Here is a 26,400-nt window from a genome sequence, read left to right as displayed (position 1 = left end):
TAAAGTAAAAAAAAAGTCAGAGAAAATCTCACTAGAAACTAGTACTGTGGAAATTCTGAGGTTTTATAAAAGCAAATCACGCAGTTATCTTCCCTGTTTAGATATTTTGCCTTTAAACTTGTGAACGCAATGCAGGATGGTGCATCTCCTGGGGAGGGGTCGGGCCTGACACGCTTATATCGGTGTTATTGTAAGGCGTATTTTCTCCACAAATTGATAAAACAAACTGCATTACTAAACTCTTTGTTTATATAAAAATAATATTTTATTATGATTCTAATTATCATCCATGTCACTCTCTATTTATTACAACACGGTGCATATTTGTATAAATTGTTCTAAAACATAAAATGATAAATGGAATTAGTATATATCCACACACACATACAGTAACAAATACAATTAAAGTTACAATTTCATATTTTTAAGTTATATTTTTAAAATTTATTAAAATAAACACCTAAAATAGATGGTATCCATAAACAGTCCTACCTTGTTAAAGAATAATCTTATTAATCCTATAATTCACTATTGCCAGCTGAGAAATTGGCAAAAATATCATTTTTAGCTTCAAATTCAAACGTTTGAAAATAGCTATTCCATGGAGGTAATAGGAAAACAAGGGAGGTAATTGTGTTATTATTTCCTGTGTCAATGATTTTAAAGGGTGGGAAATAATGCCCATGATCGTATAATAGTGAGTTGATAACCTATTGAGCAAAAGACATAGAAATAATTATGTTTTGACTTTCTTAGAAAATATGAAATTATCGTTTTAAGTTAATAAGTACACACATACAGTAACAAATACAATTGAGTTAATTAGAGTGCATACACATTAGACAGTCAAAAATACAATTGAATTAGTTGGTGTATACGCTCGTATATACAAACTACGTTAGGAACAGGGAGCAAGGTGGGTAAATCGATGACTTGCTAGCCTGCAGGTCGGGTGTTCGATCCCTGCATTGGCTGATAAAGTTCATCGGGTTTTTCCGGCATGATCCCCTCTTGTCAGTGGTGCATGACAGAGGACATGACAAGGACAGTTGTCTTGTCCTTCGGATGGGACAAAAAACCGAGATCCCGTGTATACATTGACGTGCACGTAAAAGATCCCTTCGCAGTTGGAATTCGATATAAGAGTAGGCGATAGTACAGCTGCCCGGGCAAAATTTCTCTCATAGCACACTGTATGGCGTATGCCCGTCTTCATTAACCCAGTAGGCCTATAGGAGCAGAACAGTAGGATGTTAAACCCAATTTCATTTCATTACATTAGGAACAAGCCCCACATACTATTTTAATGGCAACTCTGGTAGACATTGTAGACATTGCAGCCATTATGAGGCAGGACCGTCGGTAACTGTAAATAAATAAAACCAGTTGCTCTTCGTGCTCTGTTGCTATGGGTGAATTAGTCTCGGACATCCAGAACCCCCTCGTCTTCAAGTTCGTAGAACATAATTTGTCTGAATGATAGAGACTATAAAGTAGGCCTATTGTAGCTCGCGCACAGGTTTATTAACGGTGTGTATATCAGTTGCCTTGATTACGTCACGACCGACGTATTAATTTATTAGATAAAGACGATTAAGCATGGTAGAATTATATCAATAAAAGATAATATATAAAATATAAAATACATGCAAGTGATTAAAGCACAGATCCTATTTCGTTTTTATAGTTCAAAATTTCGTTTTACTTGTCTTTACTACACTAGGATCTGGAAGAGTTGTTATATAACCCGCGTTCTGGATGATGTGAGGGATTGGTTAATCAAATGGCTGACGTCATAGCATCAAAAGCCGCTCGCATCACCCCTGACGCGACCTTTCACTACAACTAGTCAGATCTTCATGCATTAGAGGTCATAGAAAGTATTAAAAAAACGAAACGAAATATAGATCTGTATTTTAACCGGATTGCATAAATATACCAAGCATTTTATGGCAGGATGGAATAAATATTTTACAGGACTGACACCATTTTTTATTTTTGGTTTAAGAATTGCCGCATATATTTGTTAACTTCCTCTGGTTCATCCATCATAACCCAATGAGAAGCCTCTGGTATATAACTAATTGTCATATCTTTAACAAAAGGTTTTGTAGCTTCGGCAAGCCCCGTATCTAAGGCGCCATCTTTACAGCCCCATATTAACCGGGTGGGTACTTCCACTAATCTTTTATCCCGATTAAAAGTCTTCATTGCGGCTCGATAATAATTCAGAGCTGATGTGGCTGCACCTGAAAGAGAAAAGAGAGAGAAATGGGGTTTAACGTCCACTCGATACAAACTTTAGGCGTTTTTACGAGAAAACAAATCGGTTTCGATTACCTATCTCGTTTTGTACAAAGAGATAGGTCTCGAGTTGGTATTCGAATCGGTTCTCGTAAACGCGATGAGTTGCCTCGCAAGATGGCTGAAGACTGAAAAATTGAGGAAAAATGTTAAAAAAATTCACTTTTCTTTATTATGTTCTTGGCGACACCGCCCAAAAATAAAACGAAAAGTTGTACCAGTTGACTGTCCCCAAATGCCCCGTATTTTTATTAGGAATGTCCATAATATTCATATTTTAATGTGAAATTCAAAAGAAAATGATCTAACGTCGGGCACGTCGTGTCCCTTGTTGGGGACGCCATCTTGGAAATCGAATCGTCAATCCGGCAGGCGAGCAAGTTGGAAGATTTGCATAATCGATTTGGCAAATCGTCGTGGTAAATACGACAATTAGGTGAAACCGATCAGGCTAATTTTTGCCGTAAATGTGTTTGGTAAGGAAATGCAAATCGATTAGCCCTAATCGGTTTCTCGTAAAAACGCCTTAGATCATTTCGGGACTAACATATGGTTCAATTTTATTTCAATAATGCGCATGCGCGTAGGGTGTTTTTTTTAGGTGTGGAAGGAAACCGGAGAACCCAAAGAAAACCCACGAAGTTGGACAGGCGACCCTACTCCTTGTCACGTACACCGCGGAATCGAAACCACGCCAGTTGACCTTATGATACAGCGCGCACGTGCTAACCATTCGCCCCCCCCCCCCACAAATAAAACCAACCTGAAAGACGAAGGATACTAAATATTATTTATCAAAAGACGGGTTGCCAAGCAACGAAACACACGCCCACAGTTGCCCATGCGTTCTGGCAGTCGACGCCAAGCATACCCAATCTTAATTATCAAAAAATGATAGTGGCCATTTTACTATTTGAATTTTCTAATTTGGTATTCGAATATTCGATTAAAATTTTTGGCCCGTTTTATATACAATGTATTTCTATAATTAATCTATAGTAACCCCCATCTTTTTCTTTAGTTCTGAATATTAGTTGATTTTATTGAAGTAATATTAATAAACATTTCAAAACCACACCAAAATCCAATCATTTAAATTGACATAGAATAGAAAAAAAAATTCAATTAAAAAACCTTTGATAGTATTCGATTGTTGATGGGCTAAATACTGTATGGATAACTATAACTATTCGATTGATGATGAGCTAAACACAGTACTATAACTATTCGATTGACGCTGAGCTAAACACAGTATGAATAACTACTCAATTGATGATGAGCTAAATACTGATTTATTTTTTTTTTTAAATAGGGTTTAACGTCCTACTGTTCTACTCTTAACCTGGGCTAATGAAGACGGGCATACGCCATACAGTGTGCTAAGAGGGAAATTTTGCCCGGGCAGCGGCGCTACGGCCTACTCTTATATCGAATTCCAACTGCCAAGGGATCTTTTACGTGCACGCCAATGTGTACACGGTACCTCGGTTTTTCGTCCCATCCGAACGACTAGACAGCTGTCCTTGTCAGGCGCTCCGTCCTGCATCACTGACATGGAGAAACCACGCCGGAAAATCTGAATGAACTTTCTCGGCCAATGCAGGGATCGAACACCCGACCTCCAGGCTAGCGAGCCAGCGTCTTACCCACTTAGCCACATGATCCCCAGCTAAATACTGTATGGATAACTATTCGATTGATGATGAACAAAATACTCTATGGATAACTATTCGATTGATGATGAGCTAAACACTGTAGGGATAAATTTTTCCAAATTGAAAGATCTGACTGAATTTCGTTTGTCATTTGCCTTTAATGTCTAGCTAATTATTGAAAACACAAACTTTATCTGCGGGCGTAAAACTTTCAACGAATATAGAATAATAAAAACTCAAAACCCACCACCCCACCACCCTCCCCAGCCAAAGCCCAGCTTAACCGGAGCGGGGCCCTGGACCTGACTAGAATCGCTGGGCCCATAACGCGACGAAAAGCTTAATTCATATCCTTTTGAATGGCACGCATGCGTAACACACAATTAAACGGTCTGTAATACAAGAATAATTACATGATATCTGATCAGTTCCGAATGGCATACAATGAATTTTTTCTCTTTTCGCCATGAACCGCGGAGCCTCTTAAACCCTTCAGGCCCATGCCTGAGCTGGGCTTTGTCCCCAGCACATCATCATAATATTCAAATCACTGTTCCGTACCTGGTTTTGAGAACGCATATTTATACGCCTCTAAATCTTTCTCCGTGAACCGTCCTGATTTTACCCCCAACTCCTCACTTGTAAAAGCTGATGCTAGAACTTCCAAATCATTCATACGCCAGTACAATTCTGGTAACCATGGTAGTTGAAAGAAATACATGTACCTAAATTAAAATAGAAATGTACACAATAAAATAATAAATTAAAGGAGCTAAATCGCTAATATTTGGGACCTAGAAATTGACACAAATGGGTCGCAACACATTGTAATATGAATGTATATAAACTGATTTACATTCAATCGTTTCTGTTTTTACTGTAATTTCTAATGTGTTATGTTCGTGTACCAGTGGTAAAATGTTTATTTTGTGTTAAATATTAGATATCAGAAGCCCACGTAAGAGATCCCTTGACAGTTGGAATTCGATATATAAGAGTAGACCGTAGTGCCGCTTTCCCGCTTAGCACACTGTATGGCGTATGCCTGTCTTCATTAGCCCAGTGGGAGCAGCACAGTAGGACGTTTAACCCCATTAAACACCCATTTCATTTCATTTCACTGTTATTGTGACAAGACCGTTACAATATGGAAGCGAAATGAAATGAAATGAAATTGGGTTTAACGCCCAACTGTTCTGCTCCTATACTGGGTTAATGAAGACGGGCATACGCCATACAGTGTGCTACGAGGGAAATTTTTCCCGGACAGCGGCACTACCGCCTACTCTTATATCGAATTCCAACTGCCAAGGGATCTTTTACGTGCACGCCAATGTGTACACGGGACCTCGTTTTTTCGTCCTATTCGAACGACTAGACAGCTGTCCTTGTCAGACCATCCGTCCTGCATCACTGAATGCACTTTCTCGGCCAATTCAAGGATCGAACACCCGACCTCCAGGCTAGCGAGCCAGCGTCTTACTCACCTAGTCACCGTGATCCCCCACAATATGGACGCGCTGTTTCGCTTATGCTTTATATAATTTTAACTGCCACGGTTTATATTATTTATGTACTTACATACCAAAGAGCACACTGATCAGCTAGGCCGCGACAATCACTGATAAGGATGACATCGATGCGACTTAATGAGTCCCAAATATTAACTTTTTTCTTCCGTCAAATTAAATTCTAAAACATTTTTTTTCATTTATTAGAAAAATAAATAAAGACGTTTGAATTGTTTGTAGGTAAAAATCATTTCCTATTTAGTGTAAATGGGTATTAAAATAAGTAAAATTCACCATTTAGCCCGAATCAGTAACGTCTTATGTAAACAATGCAACGCGCTATTGAGCCAATGATTGACGCCGCGTGATGTGACGTCACGTGTCGAAACAGTCATCTGTAACAGAGATATTAAAAGATCTCTGTGAAACAGATTGACCAAAGAGTACACGAGACACAATTTCTGGATGTCAAGGTCTATCGATGTCTATGAACTTTCCTGAGATCTAATTTTTACAGCAGAATGAAAAGTGCGGGGGAAATAAACGAATCCCTATCATCAAGTCGCATTATCCCTATATATTTTATTGGCGTTTGCAGTCCGCACTTTTTTGAGAATCAAAGACACCGAAAGTCTCTACTGTCTTCCAGTGCCATCAAGACTTCAGTCGATAGACCTGGCGTAGGAATAGTATCATGAAGGAGGTCAGAGTTAAAGGGCATTTTACCCCTAGCCGATTGTCAGTACTCACCATGATTTCAAAAATTGTGATCTATGACTTCTAAGATATTTAGCCATCGCTGCCCGATGTGGACAATTCATGACAACTAACTTATCCACCATTTCTTTATGAGCAGCTGCAAACGCCCAACATATAGCTCCTCCCCAATCATGGCCAACTAGTACACACGTCTTATAACCTGAAAGTGAAAGTAGGAGACTAGTACACATGTCTTATAACCTGAAAGTAGGAGACTAGTACACATGACTTATAACCTGAAAGCGAAAGAAGGAGACTAGTACACACGACTTATAACCTGAAAGCGAAAGTAGGAGGCTAGTACACACGACTTATAACCTGAAAGCGAAAGTAGGAGGCTAATACACGCGACTTATAAAGTGTAAGTAGGAAACTAGTACACACGAATTATAACCTAAAATTAGAACAAAACAGATCAAGAACTGGAGCTTCATAAAGATCTATATTGCTGTCAACCAACTCTTGTAGTCAGTTATTATATAAATGAATTGAAATGAAATGGGGTTTAACGTCTTATCTGTCTGCACCGACTGGCTAATGAATACAGAAAGTATTATTAACACATCGTCATAGATTATTATCAAAATCAGAATTTCTTTGACGAGGTCACAAAGTTGAAATTCTTGTAAACATAATTGGGGAACATTATGGCCAATGTTTCTATTTGAGGAAAGTGAGTTAATAGTCAACGCCAGATTGTCTGGCTGGTTTTTGGGACTTTCTACAACTGTGAATGCATGTGTGATGGACCTTACAGCGAGATAATAAAACGATACATGGCGAGGACTCAATACTCTGGTGGTTCAAATAGTAGAGGTATCACAGGCTGTGTTTCATGCATCTAATACAATAATGTACTAAAATAAATACCTAAAGCTGGAATCAGTTGTCTTAAATCTTCAACCATCATACCAACTTTATAATTCATCATTCCAGCGGGTTTATCTGAATCATTATAACCTCGCTGATCTATAGCTACACAGCTGTAATATACACAGTTTATAATTATTATAACCTCTCTGACCTATAGCTACACAACTGCAATATACACACTTTAAAATTATTATAACCTCTATGACCTATAGCTACACAATAAACACAGTTTATAATTATTATAACATCTCTGACCTATTGCTACACAACTGTAATATACACAGTTTATAATCATTATAATCTCTCTGACCTATAGCTACACAACTGTTATATACACAGTTTATAAGTATTATAACCTCTCTGATCTATAGCTACACAACTGTAATATACACAATTTATAATTATTATAATCTCTCTGACCTATAGCTACACAACTGCAATATACACACTTTAAAATTATTATAACCTCTCTGACCTATAGCTACACAATATACACAGTTTATAATTATTATAACCTCTCTGCTCTATAGCTACACAACTGCGATATACGCAGTTTATAGTTATTATAACCTCTCTGGTCTATCGCCACACAGTATACACAGTTTATAGTTTATATAACCTCTCTGACCTATAGCTACACAACTGTTATATATACACTTTAAAATTATTATAACCTCTCGGGCCTACACAACTGTAATATGCACAGTTTGTAATTATTATAACCTCTCTGACCTACACAACTGTAATATACACAGTTTGTAATTATTATAATCTCTTTAATATATAGTTACACAACTGTAATATACATATAAATATATATACACAGTTTATAGTTATTATAACCTCTCTAATTAGCTCTCCGTCAACAATAATTGTGTTTATTTTACCGAAATAACTTACCGATAATCCTTTGAGAATTCCTTTAACTGATATCTCCAAGAATACCAGAATTCTGGGAAACCATGTACAAACAGCATAAGGGGTTTATTCTCGTCGCCATTAGCAACATAATGTAGACGAATATTCTAAAATAAAACAAATGAATTACAGAACATAACAGCGAGACATGCTCTATTCTACCTTGTTTACAATCTAATTAAAATACACATCTATATTTCGTTTCGTTTTTTTATACTTTCGATGGCCTACACTACATGAAGATCTGATCAGCTGTACTGGAAGTTCGCGTCAGGGGTCGTACAAGCGGCTTTTAACCCTATTACGCCAGACATTGATTAATCAATCAGCGTTGACGTTTCTAGTGGTTTACCCACAGTTCTGTGCATCGCACGCCAAGAAGTCGCCGTAACAGATGGTTTCATTGGCTAATCCGTCACGCCATCCAGAACGCAGGTTGTGTAACAACTTTTCCAGGTTCTGGTGTAGCACAGACAAATAAAACCAAATTTTAAACTATAAAAAAACGAAACGAAATAGGATCTGTGTTTTAATCAGACTGGGCGATCACAGGCTAAGAAGATGCGTAGCAGAGAATATATCAGATGCCGGATGTGGTGGCACAAATTTACATATCGAACCGACGTGTATTGGCTACAGCAGATCGAACTAAATGAAATGAAATGAAATGAAATGGGGTTTAACGTCCTACTATTCTGCTCCGAGTGAACTAATGAAGACGGACATACACCATACAATGTGTTATGAAATTTTGCCCGGACAGCGGGGCTACGGTCTACTCTCATAACGAAACCCAGTTGTCAAGTGTTTGTTCATGTCATAAATCTATAACGATAAATCTCTTTGATCTTTGGGGTATAGTCCATGCCCGGAATAACTTGCGGTCTAAAAGTCGTGGTAGGCGTTGGATATATACAGGGGAATTTGGGGTTATTCTTCTGAAAGTTTTTCTTTAAACCTGTAACGGGTTATTCTTCCAGGGTTGGGGGGGGGGGGGGGGTTCCATCAGAAAACATGATCTAAGGTTTTTCTTATGGGAATTCTGGGATATTCTCATCTTGCGTACATGTAAACATAGACGGTTTATAAAAAAGATAAAGTCCTCGACGTCGGTTAAGATGGGGAAGAAAGACTTTAGAAGAAACCCTCGACAGAAAAACCTCGGTTTCCCGGCCTCGATTTTTCTTTTTCTCGGGTTATTTTCTTCAATTTTTCTTTCCCTCTGGGAGGTTGGATGGCCGAATGGTTAGCGCGTGTGCGCTGTATCATAAGGCCTGTCATTAAGTCAACTGGCGGGGTTTCGAATCCCCGGTTGTACGTGACAAGGAGTAGGGTCGCCTGTCTAACCTTGTCGGTTTTAATCTTGTAATCACCTCACACATATACAGTCATACACCCCTCACGCCTTCACAACAAATTTGAGCAATGGCTAACGAGTGTCCATTGAAGTGAATCGGACGATATTAATGTCATAATAAATAACAGAAGAATATTGTGGGAATAAATTTATTCAAATAAATCGACTTTTCTAGAATAGGCCTAATGATAATGTTAGGGAAATTTATGTTTCTATCAGAAATACTAATGCTATTTCTGTAATTTTTGATTAACACAATGGCGGCAAAAAATTCCCGATGCATCGATGCCGTAATGGTAGCTGGCTTTTTTTTTGCAGGTAGGGTGAGTCTGTCGTTCAGATTGCATCGATGCGAGAATCGATGTTTGCGTCCGATGCATCGATGCGTAAAATTTTACTTGATACCAACACTGGTCATATAACACAGCCTCAATATACCGTTGGCTGTACATGGAACGACACATCGGGGTTATTAAACTATTTATTGTTTGACTAAGGGCAAAGTCCGAGTATGCTTTTGAATTGATAACAGAGTCAACAGGTGTGCGTGGTATATATATTATAGTTTAACCTACCTGACTTGACAATACCCATAAAATAGCGGCCATTTTTTTTTTTTTTTTGCTCCGTAAGCTATAAAGGACATTTTGCCCAAACAGCCCCGTTTCCACTTTGTCAAACGTGAACGCCAAAGTATAGACGGGAAGTCGGGTTTTTGTTCCATCCGAACAACTAGACCCTATTTCTTGTCAGACTATACATTCCGGAATCTTTCTCGGCCAGCACCGGGATCGAACCCGACACATCCTCGTTACCGTGGTCCCCAATACATAAAGTATGGACGGGATTTATCGTCCTATCCCAACAACTAGACACTATTCCTTAAGCCAGGTCATATATTTCCGGGATCTTTCTCGGCCAACATCGGGATCGAACCCGACACAACCTCGTTACCGTGGCCCCCAATACATAGAGTATGGATGGGGTTTATCGTTTCATCCCAACAACTAGACATCTATTCCTAGGATCTTTCTCGGCCAACACTGGAATCGAACCCGATACACCCTCGTTACCGTAGTCCCCAATACATAAAGTATGGACGGGCTTTATCGTTTCATCCCAACAAGCAGTCATCTATTCCTAGGATCTTTCTCAGCTAGCACCCGCATCGAACCCGACACACCCTCGTTACCGTAGTCCCCAATACATAAAGTATGGACGGGATTTATCGTCCTATCCCAACAACTAGACGCTATTCCTTAAGCCAGGTCATATATTTTTGGGATTTTTCTCGGTCAACATCGGGATCGAACCCCAGCCACCCTCGTTACCGTGGCCCCCAATACATAAAATATGGACGGGATTTATCGTCCTATCCCAACAACTAGACGCTATTCCTTAAGCCAGGTTATATATTTCTGGGATCGAACCCCAGCCACCCTCGTTACCGTGGCCCCCATTACATAAATTATGGACGGGGTTTATCGTCTCATGCCAACAACTAGACATCTATTCCTAGGATCTTTCTCGGCCAGCCCCAGCATCGAACCCGACACACCTTCGTTACCGTGGCTCCCAATACATAGAGTATTTTTTGCCATGTTATCTATTCCGAGGATGGAACCCGGGACTACCTCGTTACCATGGCCCCCGGTAGATAAAATCCCCAACTGTTGAACTTGTGTACATATATTTTGACCTACCTTGAGCTGAATATAATTATGTGTTCCTAGACTCGGATCATTCAAACAAGATGGCGGCACACTTCTATCTTTTACAGAAAAAGCCTTGCTTGGGTTTCTGATGATTCCCCAAATCATTTTCAGGACGACAAAATTTGCAAAAAAACATCCCAGGCTAAAAGTAACGACTGTCTGTATAACGTCTGCTACTGCCATGATGAACTGTGGCGTATAGATAGCCTATAGTCCTGCTCACTCCACAATTATGAATACTTGTCACTTGTCGTCTGCTATAACTCGTCTGTTAGATTTAGCTTATTCACTATGTAAATAGTAGGTGTAGCCTAGATGTCGGAGTTTGGACCGGGGAGAAATGAAATACAATGAAATGTGGTTTACTGTCCTACTTACACCTGTGACAGTGTGAGATGGTTCCTGGTGTGTGATTACCGTTTAGCGCATGTGCAGTTGTGTAATGAAGGAGGACATACACCATACCGCGGTTGAGAGATCTCTGTGATGCTAGGTTCCCACTAACACGATTCACGCTACGATTGAAATGAAATGAACTGAAATGAAATGGGGTTTAACGTCCTACTGTTTTGTTCCGAACTGGGCTAATGAAGACGGGCATACGCCATACAGTGTGCTATGAGGGAAATTTTGCCTAATTTTACTTGCACAAAGCCTCGAATAGTGTATCAATTGTAGCCACGGCTAAGACAGGTTGCGGGCACAAATTGCAGCTAGCCGGTCACCTCAGGTTTGCGGCCGTAGTTTCGTTCCCTGGTGCGAGCATATTTGGCTTGGAGATAGGGACGTCTCTTTTCAACCTCGTGGGTTTACTCCTGTGCGTGCGATAAGATAATAAAAATGAAAATAAGACAACTTGTCTGCAATATCACCCTCCTCGGTGCAAGCGGACGTTTAACACCAATGCCCCCCCCCCCCCGTTTATCCCTCGGAGCAGAACAGTAAGACCTTAAAACCCATTTCATTTATGTTCATCCCTAATTAATTTGGCATTCATGTTTGATGTGACTCCCATTTTTGTGTCTCAATATTTCATTTTTGTGGCCCCACCCCTAACCCTGAATTTATAAGTTTTAATCTTAAATACCTGACCCTAACCCTAACCCTAATAGAAAGTAGGAAGTTCCATGTGGACACAGTACCGACGGCTAACCGCTAGTGATGGAAATAGAAAAGGGAGTCGGATCAAACATGATCGCCATTAATCATTAATTTTACTATGGTTCAGTTGACATGAGTTAGATTAGATACCTCAACTCTCCAGTTGAGATGATGGAATACTATGGTTCATCCTAACTCTCGAGCACCCCATCCCCACTCTCATCGTGTCATTAGATAGTGGACCCTATCTCACATGCTGTCATTAGATAGTGGACCCTATCTCCACACCCTCTCTCTCACATGTTGTCATTAGAATGTCCCCCCCCCCTCGCCCTCTCTCACATGTTAAACTTCCAATCAGTAGAAACATTTTGAATTTAGTTCTTCATCCCTGAAGAAGTTAGTATTTTTACTGACGAAACCTTGGATAAAACGATGGTTTTTTGATATTGTATTCTATTAATTATTTTATATCAACTCTCTCACATGTTGTCATTAGATAGTGGTCCCCCTCCTTCTCACATGTTGTCATTAGATAGTGGTCCCCCTCCTTCTCACGTGTTGTCATTAGATAGTGGTTCCCCTCCTTCTCACATGTTGTCATTAGATAGTGGTCCCCCTCCTTCTCACATGTTGTCATTAGATAGTGGTTCCCCTCCTTCTCACATGTTGTCATTAGATAGTGGTTCCCCTCCTTCTCACATGTTGTCATTAGATAGTGGTTCCCCTCCTTCTCACATGTTGTCTTCGATAGCCCCCCCCCCTCCTCTCCGTTGTCATTAGATAGTGCCCCTCTCCACTTCTCGCATGCTTTCATTAGTGCCCTGACCCCCCCCCCCCCACTTCCATTACCCTCATATGTTGTCATTAGATAGCTGGCCCCCCCCTCTCTCACATATTTGATTGTGCCCTCTCCCCGCAATCCATCTCACATGTTGTCATAAGATATGCCAAACCCACTCCTCACATGCTGTCATTAGATAGTGCCCCTCCTCCCATGTTGGTTTTAGATAGTGGGTGCCCTCCCTCTCACATGCTTTCATTATAGTGGCCTGCCCCCCCCTCCATATTGTCATTGGATTGCCAGCCCCCTCCGTCTGCCATGTTGTTATCAGATAGTGGCCCCCTCCTCACATGCTTTCATTAGATAGTGCCCCCCCTCTCTCACATATTGTCATTAGATAGCCGGCCCCCTCCGTCTCACATGAGATAGTGCCACCCTCCCCCTTCTCTCTCTCACAAATATGATTGTGCCCCCTCCCCTCAAATGTCATAAAATAGTGCCAAACCTTCTCCTCACATGCTGTCATTAGATAGTGCCCCCACCTACCCACTCCGTGTATGCCGTCTTCATTAGCCCAGTTGGAGCAGAACAGTAGGACGTTAAAACCCATTTCATTTAATTTCCAACACCCTAATTACAATTCAATATTTAGTCAATACTCTGGGCTCTGTGGGATAAATTGGGGTATGTAATACAGAGATCATATTAAATCTGTTTTTATAAAATATTTTAAATAAATCTTTTATTTACCATAATGTAACAATCAAACTTTTATGTACAATAATGTAACAATTAATCTTTTATGTACCATAATGTAACAATTTATTTTTCATGTAACAATCTTTCATGTACCATAATGTAACAATTTTTTTTTATGTACCATAATGTAACAATATTTCATGTACCATAATGTAACAATTAATCTTTAATGTACCATAATGTAACGATTAATCTTTCATGTACCATAATGTAACAATTAATCTTTCATGTACCATAATGTAACAATTTATTTTTTATGTACCATAATGTAACAATTAATCGTTTATGATCAATAATTTAACAATCAATCTTTCATGTACGATAATGTAACAAATAATCTTTCATGTACCATAATGTAACAATATTTCATGTACCATAACAATTTTTTTTTCATGTACCATAATGTAACAATTTATTTTTTATGTACCATAATGTAACAATTTATTTTTTTTATGTACCATAATGTAACAATTTAATGTTTATGTACCATAATGTAACAATCAATCTTTTATAAACCATAAAAACCAAAATTAAAGTTGAAATTTTAAAATTAGATTACAAGTGTTTTTGTCCCCCGCCTTTCGAAGAAAGCAGGGGACTATTAAAATGGGTTCGTTCGTCTGTCTGTCCGTCTGTCTGTCCGTCACACTTTTTGGGACACAATAACTCTCTTCCTAATTGAGCTAGAATGTTCAAACTTGGTGTATGTGTTTATTAGGTCAATGCTTTGATGGAGTTCGAAGATGAGCATTTTCCGCTTAGGGTAAGCAGAGATAAGCAATTTGATTGGTTGATGCTTTGGGACACGATAACTCTCTTCCTAATTGGGCTAGAATGTTCAAACTTGGTGTATGTGTTGATTAGGTCAATGCCTTGATGGAGTTCGAAGATGAGCATTTTCCGCTTAGGGTAAGCAGAGATAAGCAATTTGATTGGTTGATGCTTTGGGACACGATAACTTTTAATTGAGCTAGAATGTTCAAACTTGGTGTATGTGTTTATTAGGTCAATGCCTTGATGGAGTTCGAAGATGAGCATTTTCCGCTTAGGGTAAGCAGAGATAAGCAATTTGATTGGTTGATACTTTGGGGCACGATAACTCTCTTCCTAATTGAGCTAGAATGTTCAAACTTGGTGTATGTGTTGATTAGGTCAATGCCTTGATGGAGTTCGAAGAGATAAGCAATTTGATTGGTTGATGCTTTGGGACACGATAACTTTAGTTCTAATTAAGTGAGATTGATGAAACTTGTTTTTATCTGTATGAATTGATTTTTTCTACAATGAAAGAGAGAGAAATGGGGTTTAACGTCCACTCAACACAAACTAGGTCATTTCGGGACAAACATATGGTTCAATTTTCTTTCAATAATTCGCTTGCGCGTAGGGGTCTTTAGCAGTGGACAGACCACCCTACTCCTTGTCACGTACAACCGGGGAATCGAAACCACAGTAGCTGACTCAATGACAGACCTTATGATGCAACACGCACGTGCTAACCATTCGGCCATCCAACCCCTCTGTTTCTGATAGCAAAGGTGCAGTATTTTATACCTTTATTTGAGGGAGCCACGGTGGCTTAGTGGGTAAGACGCTAGTTCGCTAGCCTGGAGGTCGCGTGTTTGATCCCTGCATTGGCCCAGAAAGTTCATCCGGATCTTCTGACGGGGTTTCCCCTTGTCAGTGATGCAGGACGGAGGGCCTGACAAGGACAGCTGTCTAGTCATTCGGATGGGACAGAAAACCCATTCGGCCACCCAAGGCCCCCAATCTTAATAATAAACATTGAATCAACCATGTAATAAACATTTATATAGATCAGTAGTTCAATCAACCAATTCTCGGTATCCCCAGTGGTCTCGTTCCATCCACAGGGGAGACAGTCAAATTATCCACCCTTGATACTTCAGCTAATTTCATCGACTAATTGAACGGCCGAGGGGAAGTAACTCACTTTTTATTGTAACTAAGATCATTGTGGTGGATGTAAACAATGACACTAAGACTGGTATGTAAAGAGTTTTTTGATTGGTTCATAGAATCAAGCTACAATCAAAGGCAGATAACTTGAATTTGTGAAAGAGAGAGAGAGAGAAATGGGGTTAAACGTCCACTCGACACAAACTAGGTCATTACGGGACTAACATATGGTTCAATTTTATTTCCATAATTCGCTTGCGCGTAGGGGTCTTTAGCTGTGGAGGAAACCGGAGGACCTGGAGAAAACCCACGAGGTTGGACAAGCGACCCTACTCCTTGTCACGTACAACCGGGGATTCAAAACCATGCCAGTTGACCCAATGACAGACTTAATGATACAGCGCGCACGTGCTAACAACTAAGCCATCCAACCCCCCTGAATTTGTGAAAAACCTGTTGATGGATCCAGGGGTTAGTGGAGTAGAAAAGAACGATAACACTGGGGATACCGAGAATGCAATCAACGATGTAAAAAATTAAAATATAATAAATATATATTTAACAATAAGCATGCAACATATACAATAAATGTAAAGAATTTGGCAAATGTCATTAACTAGCAAAAAAAAAAAAAATTAAAGGATTTAATTCAAAATTAAACAAATGGTCGATCACATTCATAACACACAATTCAAGTAAAGAATTTGGCAAATGTCAATCAGTCATAAAAAAAAATTAAAGGATTTAATTCAAAACTATTGATAGTAAAAAACAAATATAGTAAAATTATACAAATGGTCGATCACATTCATAACACACAATTAAAGTAAAGAATTTGGCAAATGTCAATAAGTCATAAAAAAAAAATTCATCGAAGCTTTTAATTGAAAACTATTGACAGTAAAAAAATGAATATAGTAAAATTGTGCAAATAGTCGTTCACATACATAACACACAATTAAAGTAAAAAATTTATTAAAGCTTTTAATTGAAAACTATTGATAGTAGGAACGAAATAGTAAAATTATATAAATTATCGATCACATTCAAAACACATTAAAGTAGCTGGTCGTCATGGCTTTTTTGCGGATAATATTTGAAGAGCACCGGGGAAGAACGATCTAAGTCACTTTTCAACATACCCCAGTTAATGGTGCCATCTGGTAGCAAATTGTATAAGCTTTCTGTGGAACAGTCAATTTCAGGTAAAAACGATCGGAGTCACATTGAACCAAGGCCCTTCTGAAATGGCCTCCCGGACAAATACAAGTCCATCGTACCCTTTATTTGACCTTAATTTGGCTGAAAAATGGAAATCAGTTGTTATACTGGTAATTATGATTCGTATTAAACATCATTTTGAGGTGGTAATTAAACCCACTCGTTGTTCTGTTTCCGTCAAGCACTCTCGTCCAAAAGTCTGTTTTGCCTTTTATACGAAAAGACAAAAATGTGACTTAGATCATTCTTCCCCTGGGCTCTTCATTTCATTTTACAGGGCTTAAAGATACATTATCAGTCTTTGTTTTTTGTATTTCAGAGGAGAGTCAAAAGAAGCTCTCCTCAATCAACAAATTGAAAAAATCGCTCCCCTAAAAAAGTTCTTCCAATTTCGATAAGAAGAATGATTTAGAAATTAAGGAGAGTGATTTAGAAATTAAGGAGAGTGATTTAGAAATTAAGGAGAGTGATTTAGAAATTAAGGAGAATGATTAGTTGTGTATGAGAAATGGTTCTGAAGATCAATAACTGCATGTAATGGGGTCATTCCTGGTTTGATAAATGATAATAAACCCCCAATGACTTTGTAAAGGAGAGCGATTTTCAATTTTAAGGGGAGGGAAAAAACCTCCCCTCGGTCGACATTCAGGTGAACAGCATGCGCTCGAGAGCGATCTCTTGCCTTAAAAAAACAATGACTGCATTATGTAAGATTTAGAAAAAATGATGACAGTTCAAAAATAGATAGCTTAGAGAGTTGATTATGGTCTTGTCATGTTATAATAGTTCATAAACTCAGGACACTTAAAATTCCAGGAGTTTTCCAGGAGTTATTTACCAGATTCCAGGAGTCCCTGTATAGCATTCTACATCATAATGTATTTTTTCAGGATTAGCAAACATTTACGGCCATGAACTCGTGAACTTTTGAAGAAACATTCGATGATTACATTCAGTTTTATAATCTTAAAATATATAGAGAAACCACAAATGTTAATTTTCCGGGAGTTTCAAGGAGTAATGTTGTTTTACCAGGATTTTCCAGTACTGGAAATAACATTTTCATTTTTCCAGGATTTTCAAGGATTTTCAAGGAGTGTGCGAACCTTGATAAATAGATAACGTAAAATAATTATATTGAAAATTTCATTCAAATTTATATTCCTAGCAAAGTTATGAGTGTTAGAAGATGTAGCGTTGATTTTTATTATCCTAGCAAAGGTCCTGGACAAATGAGACTAAGGGTAATTGTTATTCGACTTGGCTTCACTTCTCCATTTTTAAATTAAGTCATTAAATGGCCAATATGTTCTAATCTACTTAGAATCGGAGCCATCTGATGGCCTGGAGAGTTGATTATGGGCTTGTCATGTTAATAGGGAGAGAGAGAGAGGTTGAGAGGGAGAGAGAGAGAGAGAAATGAAGTTTAATGTCCACACGACACAGACTAGGTCATTTCAGGACTAACATATGGTTTAATTTTATTTCAATAATTAGCTTGCAACTGGGGATTCGAAACCACGCCAGTTGACTCAATGACAGGTTTTATGATATAGCGCGCACATGCTAACCATTCGGCCATCCAACAGCCCAGGATGGGTCAGAGGTAGGAACAGTGTTAGAACCTGTAAGTGTAGGCCTATAGCACAAAAATGAGACAAAAAAAAAAACAAACCAAAAAAAACACATATTGTTACCCTAATCGCCATTGAGACAATAATTGGCCAGACTATGGCTAAAGTGTCACTCGGCAAACCTCAGCAGATTCCAGTACCCTTCTTCTAGCCTCGGCTGTATGACGAAATCCGCAATTGGAGCTACTTTCAAGTTCCCGGATTACCAACCACGTTGCCCATGACGACGCCATTGAAGAATGTTTTATCATACAAATTTTTCAAAGTCTGAAGCTGTTTTTCTTTCAAGTTTATCCGATTTTCTTCAAACAAGGACAACTTTGCACTAAAAAATCTACACTGACTTCGAACGATGCAATTTGGATAACTTCTTTTTAAAAACGGCAAGTTTTCCTAATAAGTAAACCGGTGCCGCATCGCAATTGTATAGGCTTAGGTACATATCACTTACGATCATACAGCCGTTTCTAGATGTAGAGTAACGGAATCTGCCGAGGTTTGCCGGGTGGCTAAAGTGTGAATTAAAAAGAGTTTGGCAAGTTACGTTTTAGCCTGACTCGCATCCTACCGTAGGGTTTGGTAGTTCGCAGACCAGCAGCAAGAAACCAGGCAAAAATTTTTCGCGATTTTGTACAGTGCCGAACACACTGCGGGTTGTAAGCTTGGCTTTAAATCACATTAATTTAAAACTATTCATAAATAAAAACTATAATATTAATAGTAAATAACATCTATCAAAAATAATTACGGTAATAGATAATATATCAAAGCTCTTAGATAAAGAGCTGGAAGTTCTCACTATAATAGTTGAAAACTAGCTAATGTAAAGGCAATTTTCTGAAAATTTCAGTCAAATTGATCCACTCTGAATTGAGATTTTAGCGATTGAATTTTGGGTCTAGCCTCGATCATAATTACTAAAGTTAGTACGATAAAAAACAGTCTTGATTATCCATTTTTTGATTTAATTATCAATGAGCGTTAAGCAGCAGATAGGATTCTAATCCAGAAAAAATCGCAGGCTAGCGATGCCATCGAGAGTTGATTATGGTCTGGATAAGTTAATTTATGTCTAACTAATAATCTATATAACATTTCAGGCCTAAAGAAAAACATGCAATTTTTCAGATTTAGTTCTTGCAAATGTATGTGTAAATAGGTATTCATGAAGAACAAAAATTCAGATTGGTCTGGCCTTAGGATTTCTCTTCCAGAAATTTTCTCATCAATTTATTGACTTTATCTGGCTGATCCATCTGAACCCAGTGAGAGGCTTCTTCAATATAACTAATAGATAGATCATTGGTGAACTCCCTACACCCTTCCGCTAAACCTCTCTCTAGCGCTGCATCTATACAACCCCATATAATCTGAGTGGGTATTTCAATCAGTCTCGTGTCTGGTGATTCGCTTCTAGAAGCTGCTCTATAGTAGTTAATGGAAGCAGTGGCAGCACCTAAAACAAAGAGAGAGATAGAGAAATGGGGTTTAATGTCCATTCGACACAAACTAGGTCATTTCGGGACTAACATATGGTTCAATTTTATTTCTATAATTCGCTTGCGCGTAGGGGTCTTTAGCAGTGGGAGAAAACCAGAGGACCAAGAGAAAACCCACGAGGTTGGACAGGCGACCCTACTCCTTGTCACGTACAACCGGGGATTCGAAACCACCGCCAGTTGACTCAATGACAGACCTTATGATACAGCACACACATGCTAACCATACGGCCATCCAACCCCCCTTCCTAAAACAAATGAAATGAAATGGTGTTTAACATCGTACTGTTCTGTTCCGACTGGGCTAATGAAGACGAGGATACGCCATGCAGAGTGCTATGGGGAAATTTTGCCCAGATAGTGGCGCTATGGCCTACTTTTGTGTCCAATTTCAACTGCCAAGGGATCTTTTACGTGCACGCCAATGTGTAATAAAAATAAAATTCTCAAAATCCTGCACTTGTCTTAAAAAAAAAATGAACAAGCCAACAGTGAGGCTGATGTCCCCCTCGACGAAATCCCAAAATAAATAGATGACACATATTAATTAATCACACATTTATTTTTTTCAAAAGTATTGAGCAATCAAACTATACACTAAGTTTCATCACTCTCTATCAGATAGAATCAAGATTATCTTGTCCCAAAGCATCGACCAATGAAATTGCTTAGCTCTGCTTAGCTTCAGCTCGAAATGTTAATCATTGAACTCAGTCAAGACATTCACCTAATGAACATCTACATCAAGTTTAAACATTCAAACGCAATTAAAAGCAGAGTTGTTATGTTCCAAAGACTGGGCTAATGAAAACGAGCATACGTCATGCAGTGTGCTATGAGGGGAAATTTTGCCCAGATAGTGGCACTACGGACTACTTTTGTGTCAAATTCCAACTGCAAAGAGATCTTTTACGTGCACGCCAATGTGTAAAAAAAATAAAATTCTCAAAATCCTACACTTGTCTTAAAAAAAATAATTAAAAAATGCTGTTTAGCTTATATTTGAAATAGTATTCGCAAACCATGTCACGTTCGATGTTGTTTTAAATTCTAACAATCCCGACAAACCATTCAACCTGACGAAGAGTGAGTCGTTTGTATCAACATAATGGTCCCGATCATGTGCTTAATCGTCAAATTGAGCACACGGTGGTGACACCAAATGACCTCATAATGATGGTTGCTAGGTAAAATTGTCAAAATTCTAAATTTGTTCCACGTTCATGATAAACATGTAAAGCAACAATGAAGTAGACATTCTTCATCTCAATAATAGAAATAAGATGAAATAGATTTAAAATTGACGCTGAACAAATAATGAAATTGGTTTATCTTAATATAGAAATTAGATGATAGCACGTTAGAATTTTTAATCTAATATACTGCCATATTTGGCTCCTTTTGAAGGTTTCCAAGGAAACACTTGAGTGCGATATAACATGAAATGGAGGAACCTTGAAATAGACAAAAATCATTCTAAAAGCACATATCGTCAGTGAAGTGTAAAAGGTTGCATCTAAGAATTTCTAAAGATTAAGAAATAGAACCTTTTGCATTTCAAAATTTCCACATATCAAGATACAACCTTTGGACACATGATACCCAGAACAGTTCTAATTGGCGTAGAGATACACAGCTTAGACAGAAATGTGCATATTAATTGGGAGATTTTAAAAACGTATTTGACTAATTTCCCAAGATACATCCTTTTGACACTTCACCCACGATATTAATGTAATTTGAATGTCTGTAAAGTAATTATAATTTCTAACCAATTATTTTTGGTGAAATACCTGAACAGTTCAAATTGAACGGCAGTCTTTTCCGCCTGCTTTAGTGCATTCTACACGTTTTTAAAAATTATTATCTTGTGGTTTGTGAATCAGCCTTTACTAATTACTTCCACATTGGGTTGTAGGACATGTTTTTATTTGTTAATTACAAAATGGCACCTGAAAGCATAGTATTAATAAATACCTGGTCTACTAAAAGCATATTTATAGGCTTCTACATCGTCCTTTGTCATAATTCCTGACTGAACCCCCATTCTCTTTCCTTTAAAAGCCATAACTATATTCTGATAATCATTCAAGCGGAAAGCCAATTCTGGTAACCATGGTAATTGAAAGAAATAGATATACCTAAAAAAATAATAATATAACAAGGAAAATTATATATTTCGAAATTCCCCTTAGTATTCTAACAGAGAGAGAGAGAGAGAGAGAGAGAGAGAGAGATGAGGTTTAACGTCCACTCGACACAAAATAGGTCGTTTCGGGACTAACATATGGTTTAATTTTATTTCAAAAGGGGTCTTTAGCAGTGGGAGAAAACCGGAGGACTGAGAGAAAACCCACGAGGTTGGACAGAATTTCACATTGGAAATACATCATCTTTGTCAAACAATATAGTTAATATTATTTGCACTCATTTGTTGGATCCTTTCGGGGAAGGGAGAGAGAGAGAGAGAGAGAGAGAGAGAAATGGGGTTTAACGTCCACTCAACACAAACCAGGTCATTTCGGAACTAACATATAGTACAATTTTATGTTGGATTACGCAGAGTGTCGGATTAGTCAGTTTTCTCAAAACCGGAAGTATTATTAGGCGAATGTTTTTATTTCATTTAGCATGCATAGGCATTTTGAATAGGTCAAATCTGTCGTTAATTTATCTTCTTCATCGTCTCCGTCTTCAGTTGATTGCACACTTGTCTTTGCTATCACGTGTTCATTGATAATCTTTCGTTATATGTCCAGGTCATCGTCACAGTCTGTCGGAATTCCATTGTCAAAATTGATAAAATCGTCTCCGGACACCAAGGACTCCATGAGTCTAGCAAGTGGTATATTGTCCCCTTCGTCGTCAGGAGGTACACATTGACCCCTCATTTGACGGTTGAGTTGTTCGAGCCAATCAGAACAAATATTACTTGTCATCCAAGCCTTACGATTGGCCGACCAATTGACTGGCAGGTTGTTCTTGTCCACGCCTTTAAAACATCAAGGATTCTCCGTTTTACCAATTATAAAATTATCAAAGTAATCAACAAAGACCTACGCGAGTAAGTTTTAATCTTACTGATAATTGATTGGTAATTGCTTGTTAATATATTGTGGCTTCACACCCAGCGATTAAAGGCCGGATTGATACTGTAATTCGGAATATTCAGAATACGGATTACTCAAAGCTTTTTTGGCTGAAGTAATAAGGAAATAAATCGGGACATGAAAATGATGACGGATTTCACAGAATGCAATAGTCTTCACATGTCGGAAGTGACCACGTCCACTATATATTTTAAGACCAATCATACGCATGTGGGCTGCTACGAATGCGACAGAGAAATAGTAAATATTAAAAAGATAGGTTGCCAGACAACGAAACATACGCCCACAGCAGCTAAATCATCCGGGCAGTCAAACTCACGTGTGCTGCTATGAATGCGACAGAAATAGTAAATATTAAAAGATAGGTTGCCAGACAACGAAACATACGCCCACAGCAGCTAAATCAGCCGGGCAGTCAAACTCATGTGGGCTGCTACGAATGCGACAGAGACATAGTAAATATTAAATAGTAAATATTAAAAAAACCAACCAGGATTTAAGGAATTGTGATGGGTGGCTCATGACATAAGTAAAGAAAGATCCAGGATGCGGACAGTTCATAACAATGAGTCTATCAACCAGATTCTGATGTCGTGAAGCAAATGCCCAACAAACAGCTCCTCCCCAATCATGGCCGACCAATACACAGGATTTATAACCTAAAGTAAATACATGTACATAAATACAATCTGATTACAATACAGATCTATATTTCGTTTCATTTTTTTATACTTGCGATGGCCTACACTACATGAAGATCTGACCAGTTGTAGCGATATGACGCGTCAGAGGTCATACAAGCGGCTTTTGACCCTATGACGTCAAACATTTGATTAACCCATCAGCATTGATGTTACTAGTGGATTACCCACAGTTCCGTGCAAATCACGCCTAAAGCTTGCCGTAACAGATCGTTTCATTGGCTTTTCCCTCACATCATTCAGAACACGTCAATGATAACAACTCTTCCAGATCCTAGTGTAGTAAAGACAAGTAAAACGAAATTTTGAACTATAAAAAACGAAACGAAATAGGATCTGTGTTTTAGTCAGATGTACATAAAAATAAAAACATAAAAAAAGTTCCTCCAGATTTTCCAGCGTGGTTCCCCCTTGTCAGTGATGCAGGACGGAGGGTATGACAAGGACAGTTGTCTAGTCATTCGGACGGGAAGAAAAACCGAGGTCCCGTGTACACATTGGCATGCACGTAAAAGACCGATGGCAGTTGGAATTTGATATAAGAGTAGGCCGTAGTGCCGCTGTCCGGGCAAATTTTTCTCATAGCCCACTGTATGGCATATGCCTGTCTTCATTAGCTCAGTTTGGAGCAGAACAGTAGGACGTTAAACTCCATTTCTCTTTATTTCATTACTGCTGGCCTTTGGATCCATTTATTTAATTTGATATAAAAGGTTGTTTTTGTTTATTGCTTGCTATTCCTGTGTATATCATGTCTGCAGATTTGTTTATTATGTGTATTGCGGTCCCACTGCTCTTACTATTATAGGTTACAAGTTGATAAATCTTGCAGCCAATGGTATTCACCTTACCTAAAGCAGGAATAAGTTGTTTTAAATCATCCACCATCATCGACATATCATAATTACTAATACCACTAGGTTTATCTGAATCATTATAACCTCTCTGATCTATAGCTACACAACTGTAATATATAAAATATAATTGTAAAGTTACCAATGAGGATATGATTGTAAAGTTGCCAATGAATGTATGATTGTAAAGTTACCAATGAGGATCTGATTGTAAAGTTGCCAATGCGGATATTCTTTATTAAATTCCAAACTGTCAATGGTTATTTTATGTGCAGGACATGTCAACAACATGTAGGCTAACATAGGACCCCGATTTTTGTTCTAACTAGACCCTGTTCCTTGCCAGGCCATCTCTCCTACACACAGACAAAGGTAAACAATGCTGCTTAAGTCCTGAGGAACTTTCTCTGTCAACACCAGAATAAAATCATGTTAGTGATCCAGTGCCTTTCTCAAAGAGCCACCCTGGATTCTAACAGTCTGAAAATATCAGGACTTAAAAAGACAGAAAGAGGGAGGGAGAAATGGAGTTTAACGTCATCACGACACAAACCCAGGGCTTTTCGTGTCTAACATATTGTGCAATTTTATTTCATTAATTTGCTTACGCGTAGGGATCTATACCAGTGGGAGATAACCAGAGGCCCCGGAGAAAACCAAAACAAGAGGTGGGACAGGCGAACAAACACCTTGTCATGTACAAACAGAGAATAGAAACCACGTGCGTCACTTGATTCTAGGACAGACCTTATGATCCAACGCGCATATGTTAACCATTTGGCCACCCAAAACCCTAGAACTTATAAAACTAATTTAATTACCGATAATCTTTTGCAAATTCCCTTAACTGATATCTCCAGGAATACCAAAATTCAGGAAATCCATGCACAAACAACATAAGGGGTTTCCCTTCTACTCCATTTGCCACATAGTGCAGACGTACTTTCTGTAAAGAAAAATACGAAATAAAGAGAAAATGAAATGGATTTTAATATCCTCCAGGTTATTGAGCCAACATCTACTCACTGATCCACCGATGGGTTCCCTGAAATAAAGAGAAATGGATTATGCTTTGTCCCAATTACATGTAGGCCTACTCAGTAAAAATGTACAAATCATATATTCTATACAGTGTGCTTTGAGGGGAGTTTTGCCCAGACTGTTTCCCTATTGCCTATTTTAATTTCAAATTCAAATTGCCAAGGCTTTTTTATGTACCACCCAAAAGACTAGACACCTTTCCTTGTCAGGCCCTCCATCCTGCACCAATGTGATAAGAAGGGGATCTGAACCCTGTCTGTCCAAAGTAGAAAAAACAATGAAGTACCCTGCAGTAGTAATTAGTAGGAAGGGATTTTAATTTAATTCAATTTAATGTAGTTAAGAGAATAAGATTCCAGAACTGTCACTCGCACCCCGCATAGTCTTTAGGAATAGAAGTTATGCGCCGATGATATATCAATATAGGCCTATTTAGGCTATTGCCCACTGGGTCAAAGTCCTTCACACTTGCCTCCAAGTGTATATAGCCGTGTGTGCCAAGGCTCGAATCACCTAAACAAGCTGGTGGTTCCGTTCTGTCTTTAACATAGAAGGCCCTCTTGGGTTGTCGAACAATAGACCACAGTGCACGAAGCATGACAAGACTTCCGAAGAAGCATCCAAAGGCAAACGTTACGGCAGTTTGGATAAGTGCTTTCACTGCCATTTTGGGATTTAGGTCAG

The 26,400-nt window shown here is 38.6% G+C and overlaps 2 protein-coding genes across 2 annotated transcripts; both read right to left on the bottom strand.

Moving 5' to 3' along the window:
- Window positions 1-262: 262 nt before the first annotated feature.
- LOC126817396 (epoxide hydrolase 4) lies at window positions 263-11,521 on the bottom strand. The gene is made up of 6 exons (XM_050544365.2): window positions 11,081-11,521; window positions 8,003-8,127; window positions 7,100-7,212; window positions 6,221-6,389; window positions 4,521-4,684; window positions 263-2,249 (listed from the first exon to the last, which is right to left on the bottom strand). The coding sequence occupies exons 1-6, from the start codon at window positions 11,273-11,275 to the stop codon at window positions 1,993-1,995; spliced, it is 1,023 nt and encodes a 340-aa protein (XP_050400322.1). The 5' UTR covers window positions 11,276-11,521; the 3' UTR covers window positions 263-1,992.
- Window positions 11,522-13,691: 2,170 nt separating this feature from the next.
- On the bottom strand, window positions 13,692-26,395 carry LOC126817394 (epoxide hydrolase 4). Its single transcript, XM_056100328.1, has 6 exons — window positions 26,183-26,395; window positions 25,497-25,621; window positions 24,673-24,785; window positions 23,611-23,779; window positions 21,988-22,151; window positions 13,692-19,967 (listed from the first exon to the last, which is right to left on the bottom strand). Exons 1-6 carry the CDS (start codon window positions 26,381-26,383, stop codon window positions 19,708-19,710), a joined length of 1,032 nt encoding a protein of 343 aa, XP_055956303.1. The 5' UTR covers window positions 26,384-26,395; the 3' UTR covers window positions 13,692-19,707.
- Between the last annotated feature and the right edge of the window lie 5 nt (window positions 26,396-26,400).

This window comes from Patella vulgata, chromosome 4, assembly GCF_932274485.2.
Source record: "Patella vulgata chromosome 4, xgPatVulg1.2, whole genome shotgun sequence".
NCBI classification, from domain to species: domain Eukaryota; kingdom Metazoa; phylum Mollusca; class Gastropoda; family Patellidae; genus Patella; species Patella vulgata.
The sequence above is the reverse complement of the archived record's forward strand: the minus strand, read 5'-3'. Positions and strand labels throughout refer to the sequence as shown.